The 25544-nt window shown below is 39.0% G+C and overlaps 1 protein-coding gene across 1 annotated transcript in view; it reads left to right on the top strand.

Moving 5' to 3' along the window:
• Positions 1 to 25544, top strand: part of LOC128657947 (gastrula zinc finger protein XlCGF26.1-like) — a 220209-nt gene that overhangs the window by 137033 nt on the left and 57632 nt on the right. Inside the window, exon 8 of the mRNA XM_053712372.1 lies at positions 25081 to 25185. Within this exon, the coding sequence (XP_053568347.1) occupies positions 25081 to 25185 (105 nt within the window). The remainder of the gene's footprint in view (positions 1 to 25080; positions 25186 to 25544) is intronic.

Here is a 25544-nt window from a genome sequence, read left to right as displayed (position 1 = left end):
AGAAAACCTTTGGAGGGAGTTGATAGTCTGTGTTGCCCAGCGACAGCCCCAAAACATCACTGCTCTAGAGGAGATCTGCATTCAGGAATGAGCCAACATACCAGCAACAGTGTGTGACAACCTTGTGAAGACTTACAGAAAACGTTTGACCTCTGTCATTGCCAACAAAGGATATATAACAAAGTATTGAGATTAACTTTTGATATTGACCAAATACTTATTTTCCACCATAATTTGCAAATAAATTCTTTCCAAATCAGACAATGTGATTGTCTGGATTTGTTTCCACATTTTGTCTCTCATAGTTGAGGTATACCTATGATGAAAATTACAGGCCTCTCTCATCTTCTTAAGTGGGAGAACTTGCACAATTGGTGGCTGACTAAATACTTTTTTGCCCCACTGTAGTAAAGATGCTTAGTGGAGAAGAGACTAAGCTGATGTTCAGTACTTATAGCAAATATAGATATAACCACCGGTTAAAATACTACTTTACAAACAGGAATGGGTGTGAAACCTTCATATACTCAGACTACAACCCCATAGTTCCTGCCTCTCTGTTTTATGCACTGCATGCTAACCTACATTTTCTACGGGAATATTTGTTTCGATAGTTTTGCCTTACCAAACCCGTCTTCCCACAGAGGAGGCTTATTAGGTAAGCATAGGAAAGCTTGGTTGTGATAGTTACGTATTTTTAGTTTATCACAGTCAGAGAAAGGTTAATATTTATATAGGCATACTTATGTACTACATGGTGTACCCTTGACAGTTCAGGCTTTGGTTTAGAATGTAGTACTACTACGGGTATAATAACTACCTAAAAGGAGATTTGGACATACTAATTCGATAAATTGTTACTGTCTGCACATGTTATTAACTCATTCATTACTGGCAACTAAATATGGGGTGACAATTGAAACTCATAGCTTGAGCATTATTATTATTATTATATTTATTTCTCTTAGGAGACATTTTTTTTCCAGCAGCTTATAATAGTATCCTTATATTGAAGCACCCAAAAGAATTAGACATACCCTTGCTATATATATTTATTGTGCGAAGAGACCTAACTAGGTCACAGTATATAAGGTGGATTACCACAATATACAGCAACCCCATTATTATGAGGTCTACAGCCCACATACTACAACCACAACTATGTATGTGCTATAATGGTTGGTTATATTTCCCTTAGGAAAATCATGTGCTGTCTGCAGCCGGGACAGCGTATCTTAGTTCCATTTTACGCTATAACCAAAAAACAATCCTTTTAAAATTATTTTTCTTTAATAGTCATGTACAGCTTCCTATTTTAGGCCTAGATGGCAATATCTTTTTATATTTATTAATAGAGGTTGCTGTTGCATGTTATAAGGAATACTACTCAGTCATGTTAATAACTTACTAGGGCTTTTTTCCTACCGCTGGTATTACGAGTCTTGAAGGTTTAGGTTCACCGCACACATTTTTGGCCTTACAACAAAAAAGACTTACGTAAATTTCGTAAACCCTTTTTTCTATGGGACTTTTCATACCGCTGGTATTACGAGTCTGTCCTGGGAGGCCAAAAAGTGAGTGGTACACCCTAAAACTTCAAGATTTCTACCGCATTTGAAAGTCAGTAGTTATGAGTTTTATGTACAACGCGGTAACATAAAACTCATAACTAAAGTGCTACATAGTACACTAAACACCCATTAACTACCTTTTAGCCCCTAAACCGAGGCCCTCTCACATCACAAACACTAAAATACATTTTTAACCTCTAATCTGCCGCTCCAGACATCGCCGCCACTATAATAAACATATTAACCCCTAAACCGCTGCACTCCTGCCTCGCAAACATTAGTTTATTATTAATAACAACTAATCTGCCGTCCCTAACATCGCCACCACCTACCTACATTTATTAACCCCTAATCTGCCACAACCCAACGTCGCCGCCACTATATTATATTTATTCACCCCTAAACCTAAGTCTAACCCTAACACCCGCTAACTTAAATATAATTAAAATTAATCTAAATAAATATTCCTGTCATTAACTAAATAATTCCTATTTAAAACGAAATACTTACATATAAAATAAACCCTTACGCCTAGATTTAGAGTTCTGCGGCCAAAGGGGTGCGTTAGCTACGCGTGCTTTTTTCCCCCCGCACCTTTTAAATACCGCTGGTATTTAGAGTTCACAGAATGGCTGGGTTTTCAGTGCGTTAGGCTCCAAAAAGGGAGCGTAGAGCATAATTTAACGCCACTGCAACTCTAGATACCAGCGGTGCTTACGGACGCGGCCAGCTTCAAAAACGTGCTGGTGCACGATTCCCCCATAGAAAACAGTGGGGCTGTTTGAGCTGAAAAAAAACATAACACCTGCAAAAAAGCTGCGTTCAGCTCCTAACGCAGCCCCATTGTTTTCTATGGGGAAAAACTTCCTACGTCTGCACCTAACACTCTAACATGTACCCCGAGTCTAAACACCCCTAACCTTACACTTATTAACCCCTATTCTGCCACCCCCGCTATCGCTGACACCTGCATATTTTTTAACCCCTAATCTGCCACTCCGTAAACCGCCACTACTTACATTATCCCTATGTACCCCTAATCTGCTGCCCCTAACACCGCCGACCCCTATATTATATTAATTAACCCCTAATCTGCCCCCCACAACGTCGCCTCCACCTGCCTACACTTATTAACCCCTAATCTGCCGAGCGGACCGCGCCGCTATTATAATAAAGTTATTAACCCCTAATCCACCTCACTCCCGCCTCAATAACCCTATAATAAATAGTATTAACCCATAATCTGCCCTCCCTAACATCGCCGACACCTAACTTCAAGTATTAACCCCTAATCTGCCGATCGGAGCTCACCGCTACTCTAATAAATTTTTTAACCCCTAAAGCTAATTCTAACCCTAACCCTAACACCCCCGTAAATTAAATATAATTTTATTCTAACAAAATAAATTAACTCTTATTAAATAAATTATTCCTATTTAAATCTAAATACTTACCTGTAAAATAAACCCTAATATAGCTACAACATAAATTATAATTATATTATAGCTATTTTAGGATTAATATTTATTTTACAGGCAACTTTGTATTTATTTTAACCAGGTACAATAGCTATTAAATAGTTAAGAACTATTTAATAGCTAAAATAGTTAAAATAATTACAAAATTACCTGTAAAATAAATCCTAACCTAAGTTACAATTAAACCTAACACTACACTATCAATAAATTAATTAAATAAAATACCTACAATTACCTACAATTAAACCTAACACTACACTATCAATAAATTAATTAAATACAATATCTACAAATAAATACAATGAAATAAACTAACTAAAGTACAAAAAATAAAAAAGAACTAAGTTACAAAAAATAAAAAAATATTTACAAACATTAGAAAAATATTACAACAATTTTAAACTAATTACACCTACTCTAAGGATCATCCAATCGGATTGAACTTGATTCTGATTGGCTGATTCCATCAGCCAATCAGAATATTCCTACCTTAATTCCGATTGGCTGATAGAATCCAATCAGCCAATCGGAATTCGAGGGACACCATCTTGGATGACGTCATTTTAAGGAACCGTCATTCGGCGAGTAGGCGTCGGTTGAAGAGGTTGGATCCGCGTCGGTTGGAAAGAAGATGGCTCCGCTCCAGAAGAAAGAAGATTGAAGATGCGGCTTGATAGAAGACTTCATCCCGATGATGGATTTCTTCAGCCGCCGCTTGGATCCAGACTTCAGCCCGAGGATGGACGTCACTCTTCAGCCCCCCGCTTGGGCTTGGATCAAGACATCGGAGGCTCTTCTGGACAGATCGGGACCCGGTGAGGTGAAGATAAGGTAGGAAGATCTTCAGGGGCTTAGTGTTAGGTTTATTTAAGGGGGTTTGGGTTAGATTAGGGGTATGAATTCTTTGGGGCTGGTAAGGTAAAAGAGCTTTGAACTTTTTTTAATTTAGAATAGGGTAGGGCATTTTTTTATTTTGGGGGGCTTTGTTATTTTATTAGGGGGCTTAGAGTAGGTGTAATTAGTTTAAAATTGTTGTAATATTTTTCTAATGTTTGTAAATATTTTTTTTTTGTAACTTAGTTCTTTTTTATTTTTTGTACTTTAGTTAGTTTATTTCATTGTATTTATTTGTAGATATTGTATTTAATTAATTTATTGATAGTGTAGTGTTAGGTTTAATTGTAGGTAATTGTAGGTATTTTATTTAATTAATTTATTGATAGTGTAGTGTTAGGTTTAATTGTAACTTAGGTTAGGATTTATTTTACAGGTAATTTTGTAATTATTTTAACTATTTTAGCTATTAAATAGTTCTTAACTATTTAATAGCTATTGTACCTGGTTAAAATAAATACAAAGTTACATGTAAAATAAATATAAATCCTAAAATAGCTATAATATAATTATAATTTATATTGTAGCTATATTAGGGTTTATTTTACAGGTAAGTATTTAGCTTTAAATAGGAATAATTTATTTAATAAGAGTTAATTTATTTCGTTAGATTTAAATTATATTTAACTTAGGGGGGTGTTAGGGTTAGACTTAGCTTTAGGGGTTAATCCATTTATTACAGTAGCGGCGAGATTCGGTCGGCAGATTAGGGGTTAATAATTGAAGTTAGGTGTCGGCGATGTTAGGGAGGGCAGAATAGGGGTTAATACTATTTATTATAGGGTTATTGAGGCGGGAGTGAGGTGGATTAGGGGTTAATAACTTTATTATAGTAGCGGTGCGGTCCGCTCGGCAGATTAGTGGTTAATAAGTGTAGGCAGGTGGAGGCGACGTTGAGGGGGGCAGATTAGGGGTTAATAAATATAATATAGGGGTCGGCGGTGTTAGGGGCAGCAGATTAGGGGTACATAGCTATAATGTAGGTGGCGGTGGTGTACGGAGCGGCAGATTAGGGGTTAATAATAATAATATGCAGGGGTCAGCGATAGCGGGGGCGGCAGATTAGGGGTTAATAAATATAATATAGGGGTCGGCGGTGTTAGGGGCAGCAGATTAGGGGTACATAGGGATAACGTAGTTGGCGGCAGTGTACGGAGCGGAAGATTAGGGGTTAAAAAATTTAAATATAGTGGCGGCGATGTGGGTGGGCCTCTGTTTAGGGGTACATAGGTAGTTTATGGGTGTTAGTGTACTTTAGAGCACAGTAGTTAAGAGCTTTATAAACCGGCGTTAGCCCAGAAAGCTCTTAACTACTGACTTTTTTCTGCGGCTGGAGTTTTGTCGTTAGATTTCTAACGCTCACTTCAGCCACAACTCTAAATACCAGCGTTAGAAAGATCCCATTGAAAAGATAGGATACGCAATTGACGTAAGGGGATCTGCGGTATTGAAAAGTCGCTGCTGCAAAGTGAGCATTAGACCCTTTAATGACTGACTCTAAATACCAGCGGTAGCCCAAAACCAGCGTTAGGAGCCTCTAACACTGGTTTTGACGGCTACCGCCCAACTCTAAATCTAGGCCTAAGATAGCTACAATATAACTAATAGTTATATTGTAGCTAGCTTAAGGTTTATTTTTATATTACAGGCAAGTTTGTATTTATTTTAACTAGGTAGAATAGTTCTTAAATAGTTATTAACTATTAAATAACTACCTAGCTAAAATAAATACAAAAGTACATGTAAAATAAAATCTAACCTAAGTTACACTAACACCTAACACTAAACTATAATTAAATACATTAACTAAATTAAATACTATTAAATAAATTAAATTAAATTATCTAAAGTACAAAATAAAACAAATACTAAATTACAAATTATTTTTTTTTTACAGATATTTAACCCCTTAATGACCACAGCACTTTTCCATTTTCTGTCCGTTTGGGACCAAGGCTATTTTTACATTTTTGCGGTGTTTGTGTTTAGCTGTAATTTTCTTCTTACTCATTTACTGTACCCACACATATTATATACCGTTTTTCTCGCCACTAAATGGACTTTCTAAAGATACCATTATTTTCATCATATCTTATAATTTACTATAAAAAAAATTGAAAAAAACACACTTTTTCTAACTTTGACCCCCAAAATCTGTTACATATCTACAACCACCAAAAAACACCCATGCTAAATAGTTTCAAAATTTTGTCCTGAGTTTAGAAATACCCAATGTTTACATGTTCTTTGCTTTTTTTGCAAGTTATAGGGCCATAAATACAAGTAGCACTTTGCTATTTCCAAACCACTTTTTTCCAAAATTAGCGCTAGTTACATTAGAACACTAATATCTTTCAGGAATCCCTGAATATCCCTTGACATGTATATATTTTTTTTTAGTAGACATCCCAAAGTATTGATCTAGGACAATTTTGGTATATTTCATACCACCATTTCACCGCCAAATGCGATCAAATACAAAAAATCGTTCACTTTTTCACAATTTTTTTCACAAACTTTTGGTTTCTCACTGAAATTATTTACAAACAACTTGTGCAATTATGGCATAAATGGTTGTAAATTCTTCTCTGGGATCCCCTTTGTTCAGAAATAGCAGACATATATGGCTTTGGCGTTGCTTTTTGGTAATTAGAAGGCCGCTAAATGCCACTGCGCACCACAAGTGTATTATGCCCAGCAGTGAAGGGGTTAATTAGGGAGCTTTTAGGGAGCTTGTAGGGTTAATTTTAGCTTTAGTGTAGTATAGTAGACAACCCCAAGTATTGATCTAGGCACATTTTGGTATATTTCATGCCACCATTTCACCGCCAAATGCGATCAAATTGAAAAAAAAGTTAAATTTTTCACAATTTTAGGTTTCTCACTGAAATAATTTACAAACCCGCTTGTGCAATTATGGCACAAATGGTTGTAAATACTTGTCTGGGATCCCCTTTGTTCAGAAATAGCAGACATATATAACTTTGGCGTTGCTTTCTGGTAATTAGAAGGCCGCTAAATCCTGCTGCGCCTCACACGTGTATTATGGCTAGCAGTGAAGGGGTTAATTAGGGAGTTTGTAGGGAGCTTGCAGGGTTAATTTTAGCTTTAGTGTAGAGATCAGCCTCCCACCTGACACATCCCACCCCCTGATCCCTCCCAAACAGCTCCCTTCCCTCCCCCACCCCACAATTGTCCCCGCCATCTTAAGTACTGGCAGAAAGTCTGCCAGTACTAAAATAAAAGGGTTTTTTAAAAAAAAAAAATTTTTTTTTAGCATATTTACATATGCTAGGGTGTAGGATCCCCCCCTTAGCCCCCAACCTCCCTGATCCCCCCCAAAACCGCTCTCTGACCATCCCCTCTGCCTCATTGGGGGCCATCTTGGGTACTGGCAGCTGCCTGCCAGTACCCAGTTTGCAAAAAAAATGTGCTTTTTTTATTTTTATTTGGCTTTTTTCTGTAGTGTAGCTTCCCCCCCACACAGACAAACCCCCACCACCTTGCTGATCTTTTTTTTTAAAAAAAATATTAAGGCATTTAAACATTTTTTTATTAACACATTTTCTGTAGTGTAGCGGTTCCCACCCGCTCCCTCCCCGTGCACGCGCCCGCCCCCGCCCTCCCGTGCACGCGCACTCGTCCGTGCGCGCCCCCGCTCATCCCCGCCCACGATCCCGCCCCCCCTGCACATAACCAGGGCCATCGATGGCCGCCACCCGCCTCCCGGTCCGGCTCCCACCCACCAACGCAGGGAGCCACCGATCTCCGGTGCAGAGAGGGCCACAGAGTGGCTCTCTCTGCACCGGATGGCTTAAAAAAGTTATTGCAGGATGCCTCCATATCGAGGCATCACTGCAATAACCGGAAAGCAGCTGGAAGCGAGCAGGATCGCTTCCAGCTGCTTTCCAAACCGAGGACGTGCAGGGTACGTTCTCAGGCATTAACTGCCTTTTTTTTGAGGACGTACCCTGCACGTCCTCGGTCGTTAAGGGGTTAAACTAATTACACCTATTCTAAGAGCCCTATCAAAATAAAAAAGCCCCCCAAAATTAAAAAAAATAACCTAGCCTAAACTAAACTATCAATAGCCCTTAAAAGGGCCTTTTGTGGGGCATTGCCCCAAAGTAATCAGCTCTTTTACCTGTAAAAAAAAATACAAACAACCCCCCCAACAGTAAAACCCACCACCCACACAACCAACCCCTCAAATAAAATACTAACTAAAAAACCTAAGCTCCTCATTGCCCTGAAAAGGGCATTTGGATGGGCATTGCCCTTAAAAGGGCAGTTAGCTCTTTTGCAGCCCAAACCCTAACCTAAAAATAAAACCCACCCAATACACCCTTAAAAAACCTAACACTAACCCCCAGCTGAAGATCGACTTACTGGGAGACATCTTCATCCAAGCCGGTGAAGTGGTCCTCCAGACGGGCAGAAGTCTTCATCCAAGCCGGGCGAAGTGGTCCTCCAGACGGGCAGAAGTCTTTATCCAAGCCGGCAGAAGTCTTTATCCAGACGGCATCTTCTATCTTCATCCATCTGGTGCGGAGCGGGTCAATCTTCAAGACATCCGACGCGGAGCATCCTCTTCATCCGACTGCTAACGCAGAATGTAGGTACCTTTAAGTGACGTCATCCTAGATGGCGTCCCTTAGATTCCGATTGGCTGATAGAATTCTATCAGCCAATTGGAATTAAGGTAGAAAAAATCCTATTGGCTGATGCAATCAGCCAATAGTTTTGAAGTTCAATCCTATTGGCTGATCCAATCAGCCAATAGGTTTGAGCTTGCATTCTATTGGCTGTTCCAATCTTTTAAGGGCAATGCCCATCCAAATGCTTTTTTCAGGGCAATGGGGAGCTTAGGTTTTTTTAGTTAGTATTTTATTTGGGGAGTTGGTTGTGTGGGTGGTGGGTTTTACTGTTGGAGGGGGTTGTTTGTAAAAAAAAAATTAAAGGTAAAAGAGCTGATTACTTTGGGGCAATGCCCCGCAAAAGGCCCTTTTAAGGGCTATTGATAGTTTAGTTTAGGCTAGGGTTTTTTTTATTTTGGGGGGCTTTTTTTATTTTGATAGGGCTCTTAGATTAGGTGTAATTAATTTAAATATCTGTAATTTGTGGGGGGGGGGGGTTCTGTAATTTAGTGGGGAATGTTGTACTTTAGATAATTTAATTTATTTAATAGTATTTAATTTAGTTAATTTAATTAATTATAGTGTTAGGTGTTAGTGTAACTTAGGTTAGGTTTTATTTTACAGGTACTTTTGTATTTATTTTAGCTAGGTCGTTATTAAATAGTTAATAACTATTTAATAACTATTCTACCTAGTTAAAATAAATACAAACTTGCCTGTAAAATAAAAATAAACCTTAAGCTAGCTACAATGTAACTATTAGTTATATTGTAGCTAGCTTAGGGTTTATTTTATAGGTAAGTATTTAGTTTTAAATAGGAATTATTTAGTTAATGATAGGAATATTTATTTAGATTTATTTTAATTATATTTAAGTTAGGGGGTGTTAGGGTTAGACTTAGGTTTAGGGGTGAATAAATGTAATATAGTGGCAGCGACGTTGGGGGTGGCAGATTAGGGGTTAATAAATGTAGGTAGGTGGCGGCGATGTTAGGGGCGGCAGATTAGGGGTTAATAATAATAAACTAATGTTTGTGAGGCGGGAGTGCGGCGTTTTAGGGGTTAATATGTTTATTATAGTGGCGGCGATGTCGGGGACGGCAGATTAGGGGTTAATAAGTGTAGGTAGGGGGCGGCAGATTAGGGGTTATTAAGTATAATGTAAGTGGTGGCGATGTTGGGGGCAGCAAATTAGGGGTTAATAATTATAATGTAGGTGTCGGTGATGTCGGGGCGGCATATTAGGGGTTAATAAGTGTAAGATTAGGGGTGTTTAGACTCGGGGTTCATGTTAGGGTGTTAGGTGTAAACATAAATTTTGTTTCCCCATAGGAATCAATGGGGCTGCGTTACTGAGTTATATGCTGCTTTTTTGCAGGTATTAGACTTTTTTTCAGCCGGCTCTCCCCGTTAATCCCTATGGGGAAATCATGCACGAGCACGTTACACCAGCTCACCGCTGACTTAAGCAGCGCTGGTATTGGAGTGAGATTTGGAGCAAAATTTTGCTCTACGCTCACTTTTTGTTAGGGCTTACAAAGATAATCATAACCAAATTAATACTCAAGGCCAACCATAACAAATGGGAACATATGTCATGTCTAGAGAGGTGTCAAATATAGGTTTGGGCTAGCTAAGATAGAACTTCATTTTATGTTAGTAATTGGAGTCTGGTCTCCACACCTATGGAATGAATAAAGTATAATTTCCTATTACAACTGTCATGATGTGAAGAATTGGCTTTTAAAATGACCACAGGCAGGTCACAGAGAGTGGGGAAGGAAAGGTGTTGCAGTGGGCAAGAGCCACTCAAATTATGGGGAAGATGGGAGGGGGGAGGGTAAGAGAAGGAGGGCGGAGCCAACTATGGTAGAGCTGTAGAGTGAGCTTATTTATAGCATTATGTAGGCTATAGATGTAAATCAGCCAATCGTATTGCACTCGCATTCTATTGGCTGATCGGAACAGCCAATAGAATGCGAATTCAATACTATTGGCTGATTGGATCAGCCAATCGGATTGAACTTTAATCTGATTGGCTGATTGCATCAGCCAATCAGATTTTTTTCTACATTAATTCCGATTGGCTGATAGAATTCTTTCAGCCAATAGGAATGGAAGGGACGCCATCTTGGGATGATGTCCCTTAAAGGAACCTTCATTCGTCGTTAGTCCGTCGGTTGAAGAGGATGGATCCGCGTCGGCTCCGTTAAAGATGGCTCCGCTCCGGATGAATGAAGATTGAAGACGCCGCCTGGATTAACACTTCTACCGGATGGAGGACCTCTTCTTTGCCGCTTGGATGAAGACTTCTACCGGATCAAGGACCTCCTCTGCGCACCTTGGATGAAGAATTTGGCTCGGCTGGGTGAAGACAACTCAAGGTAGGATGATCTTCAGGGGGTTAGCGATAGGTTTATTTAAGGGGGTTTGGGTGGGTTAGAGTAGGGGTATGTGGGTGGTGGGTTGTAATGTTGGGGGGGGTATTGTATTTTTCTTTTCAGGTAAAAGAGCTGATTACTTTGGGGCAATGCCCCGCAAAAAGCCCTTTTAAGGGCTGGTAAAAGAGCTGATTACTTTTGTATTTTAGAATAGGGTAGGGAATTTTTTATTTTGGGGTGCTTTTTCATTTTATTAGGGGGCTTAGATTAGGTGTAATTAGTTTAAACTGCTTGTAATTCTTTTTTATTTTTTGTAATTTAGTGTTCGTTTGTTTTTGTATTATAGTATAGTTTATTTAATTGTATTTTATTTTATCTAATTGTATGTAATTTATTTAATTAATTTAATGATAGTGTAGTGTTAGGTGTATTTGTAACTTAGGTTAGGATTTATTTTACATGTAATTTTGTATTTATTTTAACTAGGTAGCTATTAAATAGTTATTAACTATTTAATAGCTATTGTATCTAGTTAAAATAAATACAAAGTGGCCTGTAAAATAAATATAAATCCTAAAATAGCTACAATGTAATTATTAGTTATATTGTAGCTATATTAGGGTTTATTTTATAGGTAAGTATTTAGTTTTAAATAGGATTAATTTAGTTAATTTTAGGAATATTATTTCGTTTAATTTAAATAATATTTATGTTAGGGGGGTGTTAGGGTTAGAGTTAGGTTAAGGGGTTAATAAATTTATTATAGTAGCGGCGACGGTGCGGGCGGGAGATTAGGGGTTAATAAGTGTAGGTAAGGTAGCGGCAACGTTGGGGGGGCAGATTAGGGGTTAATAAATATAATATAGGGGTCGGCAGTGTTAGGGGCAGCAGATTAGGGTTTCATAGGGATAATGTAGGTTGCGGCGGTGTCCGGAGCGGCAGATTAGGGGTTAATAATATAATGCAGGTGTCAGCGATAGCGGGGGCCGCAGATTAGGGGTTAATAAGTGTAAGGTTAGGGGTGTTTAGACTCTGGGTTCATGTTAGGGTTTTAGGTGCAGAGTTAGAGAATGTTTCCCCATAGGAAACAATGGGGCTGCGTTAGGAGCTGAAAGCTGCTTTTTTGCAGGTGTTAGGTTTTTTTTCAGCCCAAAATGCCCCATTGTTTCCTATGGGGATATCATGCACGAGCACGTTTTCCCAGCTTACCGCTACCGTAAGCAACGCTGGTATTGAGGGTTGAAGTGGAGCTACATTAGGCTCAACGGTCCCTTTTTTGAGCCTAACGCAGCCCCTCAGACAACTCTAAATACCAGCGTTGTTGGAAGGGTGCGTTGGGAAAAAAAGCTGCGTTAGCTACGCCGGTCTTTACCGACAAAACTCTAAATCTAGAGTAAATTTATGTGTGGGCAATATGACGTATCTGCTTGCTTTACTTCAGATGTGGTGTTAGGTTATATACATAGAAATATCATAAAAAGTAAGGAATAATTATTGGGGTAAATTATCTTCTATAGTTTGACAGAGGTCTGTGTGAATAACAGTTGAGTCCCTGATGAAGTGCCTACAGGCAGGAAACGCGTCAGACGTTTTGTTTGTTTCTAGCTCCCTCCTGAGCTTTAAACATTCCCTGTATGTGTGTATAGACTTTCAATAAAGTCTGTTTTTTACCTGCATTACCTGTTGCAGTGTCTTTTTCCTTGCAGCAGGTATATTTTCTATTGTTGCATATTGAATAACAGTTGATAGCGCATGGACCATCATAGTGAGAGAGGTACCTAATGGGGTTATAACAATTCGCTAGCTATTCCAAAGCTTGCAGGGTACAGGGAATTTGCTGTACTGAGAAGAGCAAGAGAGACAAATCATGAGAGCATATCCTAATTAGCGTAATGCAGACTGTATGGATGGTACTCCTTAATATTATACATGTCCCAGGGGGTTGGGTCTCTGGGATGTATAGGTCTGGAAGCCCCTTATAATTGCATGTTAATTGAGTATAGGCAGTAGCAAAGTGCTTCATATCCAGGAGCCATACTGTAGAATTACACATTCAATTTACCACTACCTATAGTGGTCAATACGAGCGCACATACTATGGGAAATTATCATAACCATACAGTCCGTCACATATGTACATTATGTAGATAGCAATGTGCAGTAAGCACAGCCCTACCTGTAATTTGCAAAGATAGTCCTCATGGCATATTTGGTAACCTTTACATCGTTCTTTATCGTACAATAGGAGTAAAAAGGAAGTATAACCGCATGGCTGCAATCTCAATTAGCCCCAGTAAACTAGGGATATATTTTATACATTAAATCTCTTCTAATACATCTTATAATCCCCCACAATATCCCACTAGGTAAATAATAAAGCATTGAAATGTCGTATAACAAAATCACTAAACTGTTTAAAACTTGCTTATAAGCCAAATGAGCATGAGCTACAGTGGAAACTTTCAGAACTTTTTAAAAAAAAAACCTAACCGGACTTCTCATCAGATATTAAAGTCGACATTCAGGAAGGGAGAGTTAAAGAAAAAGGAAGATAGAGTTACAGTGTTGGGTCCACTTTATAGAGATGGGATATCACTAGGAACATCACCCAATGCCAATCTTCCGGCATAACCTAGCTTGAGGATCATGGAGGGCACTACAAGTCAGCTCAGTATCACAGTTCATAGTCCGGATCATGGAGCTCACGTGAATGCTGCCATCTATTCTATAGCTATGGAGCCCAGGTAGGGAAAACAGATCTTTCAGGTCTATGCCGTCCTGATATCTAGGTTGCTCACTGCGTAGTAGGAACTCTGGAAGGGACAAGGCGGAAGTGCTGCTGTGCTGCATCATGGATAAGGACTTGGGCCTCTCTCCTCTACGTGCAAAACTCTCAAATCGCTACCGGTCTTCCCCGTGGAGAAGCAGGAGTGCGTAGCTTTCAAATATAGAGGAGGAGGCGGATTATCTTCAAAGCTGTTGCGTGCAGTCAGGTTCACCTCGACCCCCATTCCGACCGGCCGCTCCGGAACAGGAGTCGGGTGCATCATGGTAGAGTCGGCGGTAAGATCAGACTGCTGGGGCAACGTAGAGAGGCCTTGTCTGGCTGTGTCCGCCGTCTTGTCCCTTTGGAGTAGATGCGCTACCGGGGAGGGTAGGTTGTCGAGGTCTTCCTCTGGCGAGTCAGGTGCGTCCTCTCGGCTGAGAGATAAGTATTGAGAGAGGGTATTGAACTGGGCGTCCATACGGGAGCCTAGTAGAGTCAGTGCGTCCAGAATAAGGGAATCCATCCTCTCGGCTAAGAGGGGGATCAGGTCTATCCCTGAAGGATGAGCCTTGTAAGAGAGTCTAGGAGTTAAGTGCTTTCCTAGTTTGGAGGGCTCCGATAGGAGCAACGAACGTTGTCGGCTCTTCACTATCAAGGGAGACGCTGAATCCTCACGCTGAATCCTCGCCGACACTGTTTCCTCGGTTGGTCTCGTGATCTTCTGCCAGTTGTCTCAAAATGTGGTCAGAGAAGACTATTATTTAATCTGAGATCATATTTGCCATATGAGATATTATTTTAGGGCTATTTGTGGCCTTTGTTGGTTCATTAGAGCAGGAGCTCCTAAAACCTGGGTCTGTTCGGCTTGAGAGTTGACTCCGCCCCCCACTTTTTGTCTTTTAACGCCGGGTTTCTGAAAACTCTTAATACCAGCGTTGCATGAAAGTGAGCGGTGAGAGTAACGTGCAAGTTAATACCTCACCCCTGTTACTGCAAAACTCGTAATCTAGGCGTATATGTTTGTGACTGCCACAAAATCTACCTAACAAATGGGTTGCTAACTAATATACGTTCAAATATTATGTACAATGTATGCCTAGTTTATTTTATTTATACATTTGGTTACAGGATATGTTTGGAAAATGTAATATACTGAATGTTTCTATGTTCTCAACACACTCATGAAAACTATATTATATGGAAAAAAGAAAGGGACGGTATCTCCCCTCACTCTTTCCCACTCTGCGAGTCAGAGTGGGTCATATCCAATACCCTTTTTCTGTCTCCGTCCAGTGGTGACCGCAATCCCGGAGAGGAGGTACAACTCCCCATATTGGTTTAGTGGCGACCAAATCCGAGAGGGGTGATACATCTAACTGAATATCTTATGCGGTTTAAACTTCATGTATAGCTCCTATTTTTCCTTGCAATGTTATGGGTACTCTTTACCAACCAAGCCTTAAAATTGTATCTTTCCTATACAGTTATTAGTTCCCTATGAGCTTTGTCTCTTATAATTAGTATATATGTCTAGAGAATACATCAATTGCTTCTTTACTTAGATAGAGGAGACGGCAACATCCCAGTGTGTTTCTATACGAATGTAGCACGGTCCATTTGTCATAGTCGGAAACCCCCGATACTTGGCTCATCTAGTCTTTGCTAACTGATTTCTTCAAATATCGCCGGACCCACCCCCCCACTCCAGTGGGCTTACATCGTAAGCAAAGGGAAATGCACCCTATAGAATTTCTCCTTTTATTATTAAAAATCTCGATACACATATTCAGATATCAATAATTTTAATCTTATGTGACAAGCTGCTTTCTTGTTACTCTGCCGTTTCACATTTTCGTTATGTCACTATCATGTATCTTATTACTAAAGGTCCAAAAGCGACCTTATATGCCTTATATTTGTTACATACCCACTATTATATCCTCAAACCACTATGTAATAGCACCAGAGGTCCAAGAGAGACCGCCACCTCCTATGTGAGGTATAATTGTTACTAGTTTATCCTTACGCTTTGCATCAGGGGAAATTGATAAGTTTACATTGCCTTAAACAAGGCAACTATATATATATATATATATATATATATATATATATATATATGTATATAAAGAGGTTTGACTGAGAGTACATAGGTTGGTTACCTGTCAAGGATTATGATTGTATCCTAGGATGTTATGTTTTATTTATAGTGTATAATTTGTGCATTGGTGACATTTTTTATCTTTCAGATGCTACTACTCAGACATATGCTTATGTCACCGTTTACATTGCAACCTTACTACTGTTTATATACTATATAACCTCAATAAAAACTGTTTTACTAAAAAAAAAAAAAAAAGAATTATCCTTCTCTGATGAGGATCTATCTGATTCAGAAGATCCTGCCTCAGGTATTGACAATGACAAATCCTCTTATTTATTTTAAATGGAGTATATTCGTTCTTTGTTAAAAGAAGTGTTGATTATATTAAATATGGAGGAAACTAGTCCTCTTGATATTAAAACTAGTAAACATTTAAATTTTGTTTATAAACCTCATGTGGTTATTCCAGAGGTTTTTCCAGTTCCTGATGCTATTTCTGATATGATTTCTAAGGAATGGAATAGGCCTGGTACTTCTTTTATTCCTTCTTCAAGGTTTAAAAAATTGTATCCTTTGCCAGCAGTTAGATTGGAGTTTTGGGAAAAGATCCCCAAAGTTGATGGGGCTATCTCTACTCTTGCTAAATGTACTACTATTCCTACGGAAAATAGTACTTATTTTAAAGATCCTTTAGATAGGAAACTTGAATCTAAGGAAAGCTTATTTATATTCAGGTCATCTTCTTAGGCCTGCAATTTCTTTGGCTGATGTTGCAGCTGCTTCAACTTTTTGGTTGGAAACTTTAGCGCAACAATTATCGGATCATGATTTGTCTAGCATTGTTAAGTTGATTCAACATGCTAATAATTTCATTTGTGATGCCATTTTTGATATTATCAAAATTGATGTTAAATCTATGTCGTTAGCTATTTTAGCTAGAAGAGCTTTGTGGCTCAAATCTTGGAATGCTGATATGACTTCTAAGTCCAGATTGCTATATCTTTATTTCCAAGGTAATAAATTATTTGGTTCTTAGTTGGATTCAATAATTTCAGCTGTCACTGGGGGAAGGGAGTTTTTTGCCTCAGGATAAAAGTCCTAAGGATAAATCTAAAGCTTCTAACCATTTTCGTTCCTTTCGACAAAATAAGGAACATAAACCTAATCCTTCCTCCAAGGAATCTGCTTCCAATTGGTAGCCTTCTTCAAATTGGAATAAATCCAAGCCATTTAAGAGATCAAAACCAGCCCCCAAGTCCGCATGAAGGTGCGGCCCTCATTCTAGCAGATTAAGGTTTTTCAAGGATGTTTGGATCAATTCGATCCAAAATCATTGGATTCAGAGTATTGTCTCTCAGGGGTACAGAATAGGATTCAGAGTAAGGCCGTCTGTGAGAAGATTTTTTCTCTCACGCATTCCGGAACAGGGTCTGGGGTTTTATTCAAATCTATTCATTGTCCCAAAGAAAGAAAATTCATTCAGACCAGTTTTGGATCGAAAGATTTTGAATCGATATGTAAGAGTACCAACTTTCAAAATGTTGACACTAAGAACTATTCTGCCTTTTGTTCAGCAAGGGCATTATATGTCCACAATAGACTTACAGGATGCATATCTTCATATTCCGATTCATCCAGATCACTATCAGTTCCTGATATTCTCTTTTCTAGACAAGCATTACCAATTTGTTGCTCTTCCTTTTGGCCTAGCGACAGCTCCAAGAATCTTTTCAAAGGTTCTTGGTGCCCTACTCTCTGTAATCAGAGAGTGGGGTATTGCGGTATTTCCTTATTTGGACGATATCTTGGTACTCGCTCAGTCTTTACGTTCTGCAGAATCTCACACGAATCAACTAGTGTTGTTTCTTCAAAGACATGGTTGGAGGATCAATTTACCAAAAAGTTCTTTGATTCCTCAGATAAAGGTAACCTTTTTAGGTTTCCAGATAGATTCAGTGTCCATGACTTTGTCTCTAACAGACAAGAAACGTTTGAAATTGGTTGCAGCCTGTCGGAACCTTCAGTCTCAGTCATTCCCTTCAGTAGCTATGTGCATGGAAGTTTTAGGTCTCATGACTGCAGCATCGGACGTGATCCCCTTTGCTCATTTTCATATGAGACCTCTCCAGCTTTGTATGCTGAACCAATGGTCTAGGGATTATACAAGGATATCACAAGTAATATCCTTAAATCCCAATGTTCGACTTTCTCTGACTTGGTGGTTAGATCACCATCGTATAATTTTAGGGGACTCTTTCATTTGTCCAACCTGGACTGTGATCACAACAGATGCAAGTTTTTCAGGTTGGGGAGCTGTTTGGGGATCTCTGACAGCACAAGGGGTTTGGAAATCTCAAGAGGCGAGATTACCAATCAATATTTTAGAACTCCGTGCGATTCTCAGGACTCTTCAGTTTTGGCCTCTGTTGAAGAGAGAACCGTTCATTTGTTTTCAGATGGACAATATCACAACTGTGGCACATGTCAATCATCATGGTGGGACTCACAGTCCTCAAGCTATGAAAGAAGAATCTCGGATACTTGTTTGGGTGGAATCCAGCTCCTGTCTAATTTCTGCAGTTCATATCCCAGGTATAGACAATTGGGAAGCGGATTACCTCAGTCGTCAGACTTTACATCCGGCAGAATGGTCTCTCCACCCAGATGTGTTTTCTCAAATTGTTCAGATGTGGGGGCTTCCAGAAATAGATCTGATGGCATCTCTTCTAAACAAAAAACTTCCCAGGTACCTGTCCAGGTCCAGGAATCCTAAGGCGGAAGCAGTGGATGCATTGACACTTCCTTGGTGTTATCAACCTGCTTATATTTTCCCACCTCTAGTTCTTCTTCCAACAGTGATCTCCAAAATCATCATGGAGCAATCGTTTGTGCTGCTGGTGGCTCCAGCATGGCCTCACAGGTTTTGGTATGCGGATCTTGTTCGGATGTCTAGTTGCCAACCTTGGCCACTTCCATTAAGGCCAGACCTTCTATCTCAAGGTCCGTTTTTCCATCAGGATCTCAAATCATTAAATTTGAAGGTATGGAAATTGAACGCTTAGTCATAGAGGTTTCTCTGACTCAGTGATTAATACTATGTTGTAGGCTCGTAAATCTGTTTCCAGAAAGATATATTATCGAGTTTGGAAGACTTACATTTCATGGTGTTCTTCTCATAAATTCCCTTGGCATTCTTTTAGAATTCCTAGAATTTTACAGTTTCTTCAGGATGGTTTGGATAAAGGTTTGTTTGCAAGTTCCTTGAAAGGACAAATCTCTGCTCTTTCTGTTTTATTTCACAGAGAGATTGCTAAACTTCCTGATATTCATTCTTTTTTGCAGGCTTTGGTTCGTATCAAGCCTGTCATTAAATCAATCTCTCCTCCTTGGAGTCTTAATTTAATTTTGAAGGCTTTACAGGCTCCTCCGTTTGAGCCAAGGGCCTCTAGTTATCAACGTGTCTACTTACCTTTCTTCGCCGTCCCAATACGCCCGCCTAAGCTCGCCTACCATCGCCGATGCGGACCTGAAAAATCTCGCCAAAGTTATCAATAAATCTGTCAAAAAGCCGCACACCAAGTACGGGGCGATGAGCAGCGGACTGTGATAGTTATCACTCATCCGATCTCGCTGCTCTTCGGCTTTTTGACAGCTTTATTGACAAGCTGTCACTAAGCACCCACACTAAACTACACTGTTCTACCCCCTATACCGGCGCCCCCGGAGCCCCCCGCAACTAAATAAAGTTACTAACCCCTAAACCGCCTCTCCTAGACCCCGAAGCAACTCTTATAAATGTATTAACCCCTAAACCGCCGCTCCCGGAGCCCACCGCCACTCTAATAAACTGATTAACCCCTAAACCGCCGCTCCAGGACCCCGCCGCCACCTACATAATACCTATTAACCCCTATCCTGCCCCCCCTATACCGCCGCCACCTATAATAAATTGTTTAACCCCTAAACCGCCGCTACCTATATTAAACGTATTAACCCCTAATCTGCTCCCCTACACCGTTGCCACCTATAATAAATTTATTAACCCCTAAACCTAAGTCTAACCCTAACACCCCCCCTAACTTAAATATTAATGAAATACATCTAAATATTATAACTCTTATTAACTAAATTAATCCTATTTAAAACTAAATACTTACCTTTAAAATAAACCCTAAAATAGCTACAATATAAATAATAATTATATTGTAGCTATTTTAGGATTTATTTTTATTTTACAGGCAAATTTCAATTTATTTTAACTAGGTACAATAGCTATTAAATAGTTAACTATTTAATAGCTACCTAGTTAAAATAAAGAGAAATTTACCTGTAAAATAAAAACTAACCTAAGTTACAATTACACCTATCACTACACTATACTTAAATAAATTATTCCTATTTAAAACTAAATACCTGTAAAATAAACCCTAAGATAGCTACAATGTAATTAATAATTACATTGTAGCTATTGTAGGATTTATATTTATTTTACAGGTAACTTTGTATTTATTTTAGCTAGTTAACTATTTAATAACTACCTAGCTAAAAGAAATACAAAATTACCTGTAAAATAAATCCTAACCTAAGTTACAATTAAACACTACACTATCATTAAATTAATTAAATAAATTACCTACAAATAACTACAATTAAAAACAATTAAATAAACTAACTAAAGTACAAAAAATAAAAAAAATAAGTTACAAACATTTCAAAAATATTACAACAATTTTAAGCTACTTACACCTAATCTAAGCCCCCTAATAAAATAACAAAGCCCCCCCAAAACAAAAAAATGCCCTACCCTATTCTACATTAAAAAGTTACCAGCTCTATTACCTTACCAGCCCTTAAAAGGGCCTTTTGCGGGGCATGCCCCAAAGAAAACAGCTCTTTTGCCTGTAAAAAAGAAAATACAACCCCCCCAACATTAAAACCCACCACCCACATACCCCTAATATAACCCAAACCCCCCTTAAATAAACCTAACACTACCCCCCTGAAGATCATCCTACCTTTAGCCGTCTTCAGCCAGCCGACCACCGATGGAACCGAAGAGGAGATCCGGAGCAGCAGAAGTCATCATCCAAGGGGCGCTGAAGAAGTCTTCCATCCGATTGAAGTCATCATCCAAGGGGCACTGAAGAAGTCTTCCATCCTATTGAAGTCATCATCCAGGCAGCGTCTTCAGTCTTCATCCATCCGGAGCAGAGCGGAGCCATCTTCAGACAAGCCGACGCGGAGCCATCCTCTTCTACCGACGGACTAACGACGAATGACGGTTCCTTTAAGTGACGTCATCCAAGATGGCATCCCTCGAATTCCGATTGGCTGATAGGATTCTATCAGCCAATCGGAATTAAGGTAGGAAAAATCTGATTGGCTGATTGAATTTTAAGATTGAGCTCGCATTCTATTGGCTGTTCCGATCAGCCAATAGAATGCAAGCTCAATCTGATTGGTTCTTCAGCGCCCCTTGGATGAAGACTTCGGCCGCTGCGGATCTCCTCTTCTGTTCCATCGGTGGTTGGCTGGCTGAAGACGGCTAAAGGTAGGATGATCTTCAGGGGGGTAGTGTTAGGTTTATTTAAGGGGGCTTTGGGTTAGATTAGGGGTATGTGGGTGGTGGGTTTTAATGTTGGGGGGGTTGTATTTTTTTTTTACAGGCAAAAGAGCTGTTTTCTTTGGGGCATGCCCCGCAAAAGGCCCTTTTAAAGGCTGGTAAGGTAATAGAGCTGGTAACTTTTTAATGTAAAATAGGGTAGGGCATTTTTTTATTTTGGGGGGCTTTGTTATTTTATTAGGGGGCTTAGATTAGGTGTAAGTAGCTTAAAATTGTTGTAATATTTTTGAAATGTTTGTAACTTATTTTCTTTATTTTTTGTAACTTTGTTTTTTTTATTTTTTGTACTTTAGTTAGTTTATTTAATTGTATTTAATTGTAGTTATTTGTAGGTAATTTATTTAATTCATTTAATGTGTAGTGTTAGGTTTAATTGTAACTTAGGTTAGGATTTATTTTACAGGTAATTTTGTATTTCGTTTAGCTAGGTAGTTATTAAATAGTTAATAACTATTGAATAACTATTCTAACTAGCTAAAATAAATACAAAGTTACCTGTAAAATAAATATAAATCCTACAATAGCTACAATGTAATTATTAATTACATTGTAGCTATCTTAGGGTTTATTTTACAGGTGAGTATTTAGTTTTAAATAGGAATAATTTATTTAAGTATAGTGTAGTGATAGGTGTAATTGTAACTTAGGTTAGTTTTCATTTTACAGGTAAATTACCTAGTTAAAGTAAATTGAAATTTGCCTGTAAAATAAAAATAAATCCTAAAATCGCTACAATATAATTATTTATATTGTAGCTATGTTAGGGTTTATTTTAAAGGTAAGTATTTAGTTTTAAATAGGATTAAATAGGGGTTAACATATTTATTATAGTGGCGGTGGGGTCCGGGAGCAGCGGTTTAGGGGTTAACATAGCGGCGTGGTCCGGGAGCGGCGGTTTAGGGGTTAATCAGTTTATTAGAGTGGCGGTGGGCTCCGGGAGCGGCGGTTTAGGGGGTAATAACTTTATTTAGTTGCGGCGGTGTAGAGGGGGCAGATTAGGGGTGTTTAGACTTGGGGTACATGTTAGGGTGTTAGGTGCAGACAATTCCCATAGGAATCAATGGGATGTCGGGCAGCAGCGAACATGAACTTTCGCTATGGTCAGACTCCCATTGATTCCTATGGGATCCAAAACCAGGTACGCTGGGCCGGAAAAGTGCCGAGCGTACCTGATAGTTTTCTGATAACTCCCAAAAGTAGTCAGATTGTGCCGAACTTGTGTGCGGAACATCTGGAGTGACATAAGAATCGATCTGTGTCCGGCGGATCGAAGCTTACGTCATAAAATTCTACTTTTGCTGGTGTAAAGGGCTTGATAACTTAGGCGAATCAGCCTCGCCACAAATACGCTGCGGAATTCCTGTGTAATTGAGGTTGACGGCTTGATAACTAGAGGCCTATGCATTCTTTGGACATTAAACTACATTCTTGGAAAGTGTTGTTTCTTTTGGCCATCTCTTCTGCTAGAAGAGTTTCTGAATTATCCACTCTCTCTTTTAAATCTCCTCTTCTGATTTTTCTTCAGGATAAGGCAGTTTTGCGGACTTCATTTAAATTCCTACCTAAGGTTGTAAATTCTAACAACATTAATAGAGAAATTGTTGTTCATTCCTTGTGTCCTAATCCTAAGAATTCTTTGGAGAGATCTTTGAAATATTATGTTGAAGCTACTAAAGATTTCAGGAAAACTTCTAGTCTATTTGTTATCTTTTCTGTTTCCAGGAAAGGTCAGAAGGCTTCCACCATTTCCTTGGCCTCATGGTTAAAACTTTTGATTCATCAAGCTTATTTGGAGTCGGGTCAAGCCCCGCCTCAGAGAATTACAGCTCATTCTACTAGATCTGTTTCCACTGTTTCCTGTGCTTTTAAGAATGAAGCTTCAGTTGATCAGATTTGCAAAGCTGCTACTTGGTCTTCTTTGCATACATTTACTAAATTCTACCATTTTTAAGTATTTGCTTCTTCGGAAGCAGTTTTTGGTAGAAAAGTTCTTCAGGCAGCTGTTTCAGTTTCATTTTTCAGATTTTGATTTGTTTTTTTCCTCGCATTTATGAGAATTAACTTATATTTTGGGTTGTGGATTAATTTTTTCAGCGGAAAATATCTGTTTTTATTTTTTATCTCTCTCTAGTGTGACTCTTGCGTGGAGTTCCACATCTTGGGTATTGCTATCCCATACGTCACTAGCTCATGGACTCTTGCCAATTACATGAAAGAAAACATAATTTATGTAAGAACTTACCTGATAAATTCACTTCTTTCATATTGGGAGGAGTCCATGAGGCCCACCCTTTTTATGGTGGTTATGATTTTTTTGTATAAAGCACCATTATTTCCAAATTCCTTTGTTGATGCTTTTTACTCCTTTCTTTATCACCCCACTACTTGGCTATTCGTTAAACTGAGTTGTGGGTGTGGTGAGGGGTGTATTTATAGGCATTTTGAGGTTTGGGAAACTTTGCCCCTCCTGGTAGGAATGTATATCCCATACGTCACTAGCTCATGGACTCTTGCCAATATGAAAGAAATTAATTTATCAGGTAAGTTCTTACATAAATTATGTTTTTGTAGCAAGTACCTTAGCCATCATATGCTCACTACCTAGTATTGTGTATTATGTTTCTGGTGTCAAGCAGGCTGTGAGAACTTCTGTTTTGTAGCAAGTACCTTAGCCATCATATGCTCACTACCTAGTTTTGTGTATCATGTTTCTGGTGTAAAGCAGGCTGTGAGAATTTCTGTTTTGTAGCAAGTACCTTAGCCATCATATGCTCACTACCTAGTCTTGTGTATCATGTTTCTGGTGTCAAGCAGGCTGTGAGAATTTCTGTTTTGTAGCAAGTACCTTAGCCATCATATGCTCACTACCTAGTCTTGTGTATCATGTTTCTGGTGACAAGCAGGCTGTGAGAATTTGTTTTGTAGCAAGTACTTTAGCCATCATATGCTCACTACCTAGTCTTGCCATATGATCTTTCTGGTGTCAAGCAGGCTATGAGAATTTTAGCTGCAGTGATTTCCCTTCCAGTCTAGCAGTTTTATTACACAGCCTGTCCCAGTCTCATCAATTCTATAAAGAGGATTTGTGCAGTAAACATTCTAATGTTTATTATGCATAGGAATTTTTTAAGGCTGTAAAGGGGATTTATGTTCACTGTTACACAGCATGCTTTGCAGGATATACAATGCAGCCACCGTTTTTGAGCAGGTTTGACAGTAGTACATCCTTTCCCCCGCTATTGCCCCCCCTTCTCCGAGCATTGCAGATTGATAAATATAATGTACACACAGGTCATAAGGTACAGCTCATCGGATTCTCATTTTCAACACTGCTCCAAACTTTGATTAACAAAAGCTTGTTACAATACCTCTGACACAGACTGGCCGCACGTTCAGATAATATTCTAAGGGGCTTAGGCAATGTACTTTGTAAACAGACATTTAAAAAAAATATTTATAAATGCAGACGATTCACACAGAATGTTCAGCACTACCGTACTTAACTTCCTGCTATTATGTTTTAAAATTTATGACTTTTTGTGTGAACTGTCCCTTTAAGTTAACTTTAGGAGTTTGATGTTATTTTGGAAATTTCAGCAATTTATTTATTTAGTCTTTTTTTCCCCAGGTGAAAACGATGCTAAGATTTCATGTAACACGGAACAAACAGAAGATCAGTGGCTAAGAAATGTCCAACCATCAGAGCAGGAAATTTGTGCCAATATAAGTACAGGTGAGCCCCAAGGCAGAACATAGTGCGATCTGCGATCTTATCGCAGAAACTGGAGCCTGTCTGCAGAAAAAGAACGGCCAGTTCCGTTAAGCATAGAATTTTCTTCCACAGGATTTTTTTTTTCTGGCCAGTGCAATGCTTTCAAAATGACAACCGGTACATTTTTAGTGCAGTATTTTGAAATGATTGGCTAATGGCTGCTCTGCTCCTGAAATTGATACATTTTAGAGGCAAGATTAATGTTACTTTAACCCGCCAGAACTCTGTGACTGTCTGCGACTGCGAGGTAACTGGTAAGTGTAGAAGCTTTTCTATTAGTGCAGCCATTTGAAACTCCTTTCCCTATTATCGTGTAGGTG

This window comes from Bombina bombina, chromosome 4 (genome assembly GCF_027579735.1).
Source record: "Bombina bombina isolate aBomBom1 chromosome 4, aBomBom1.pri, whole genome shotgun sequence".
Classification (NCBI taxonomy): domain Eukaryota; kingdom Metazoa; phylum Chordata; class Amphibia; order Anura; family Bombinatoridae; genus Bombina; species Bombina bombina.
The sequence above is the reverse complement of the archived record's forward strand: the minus strand, read 5'-3'. Positions and strand labels throughout refer to the sequence as shown.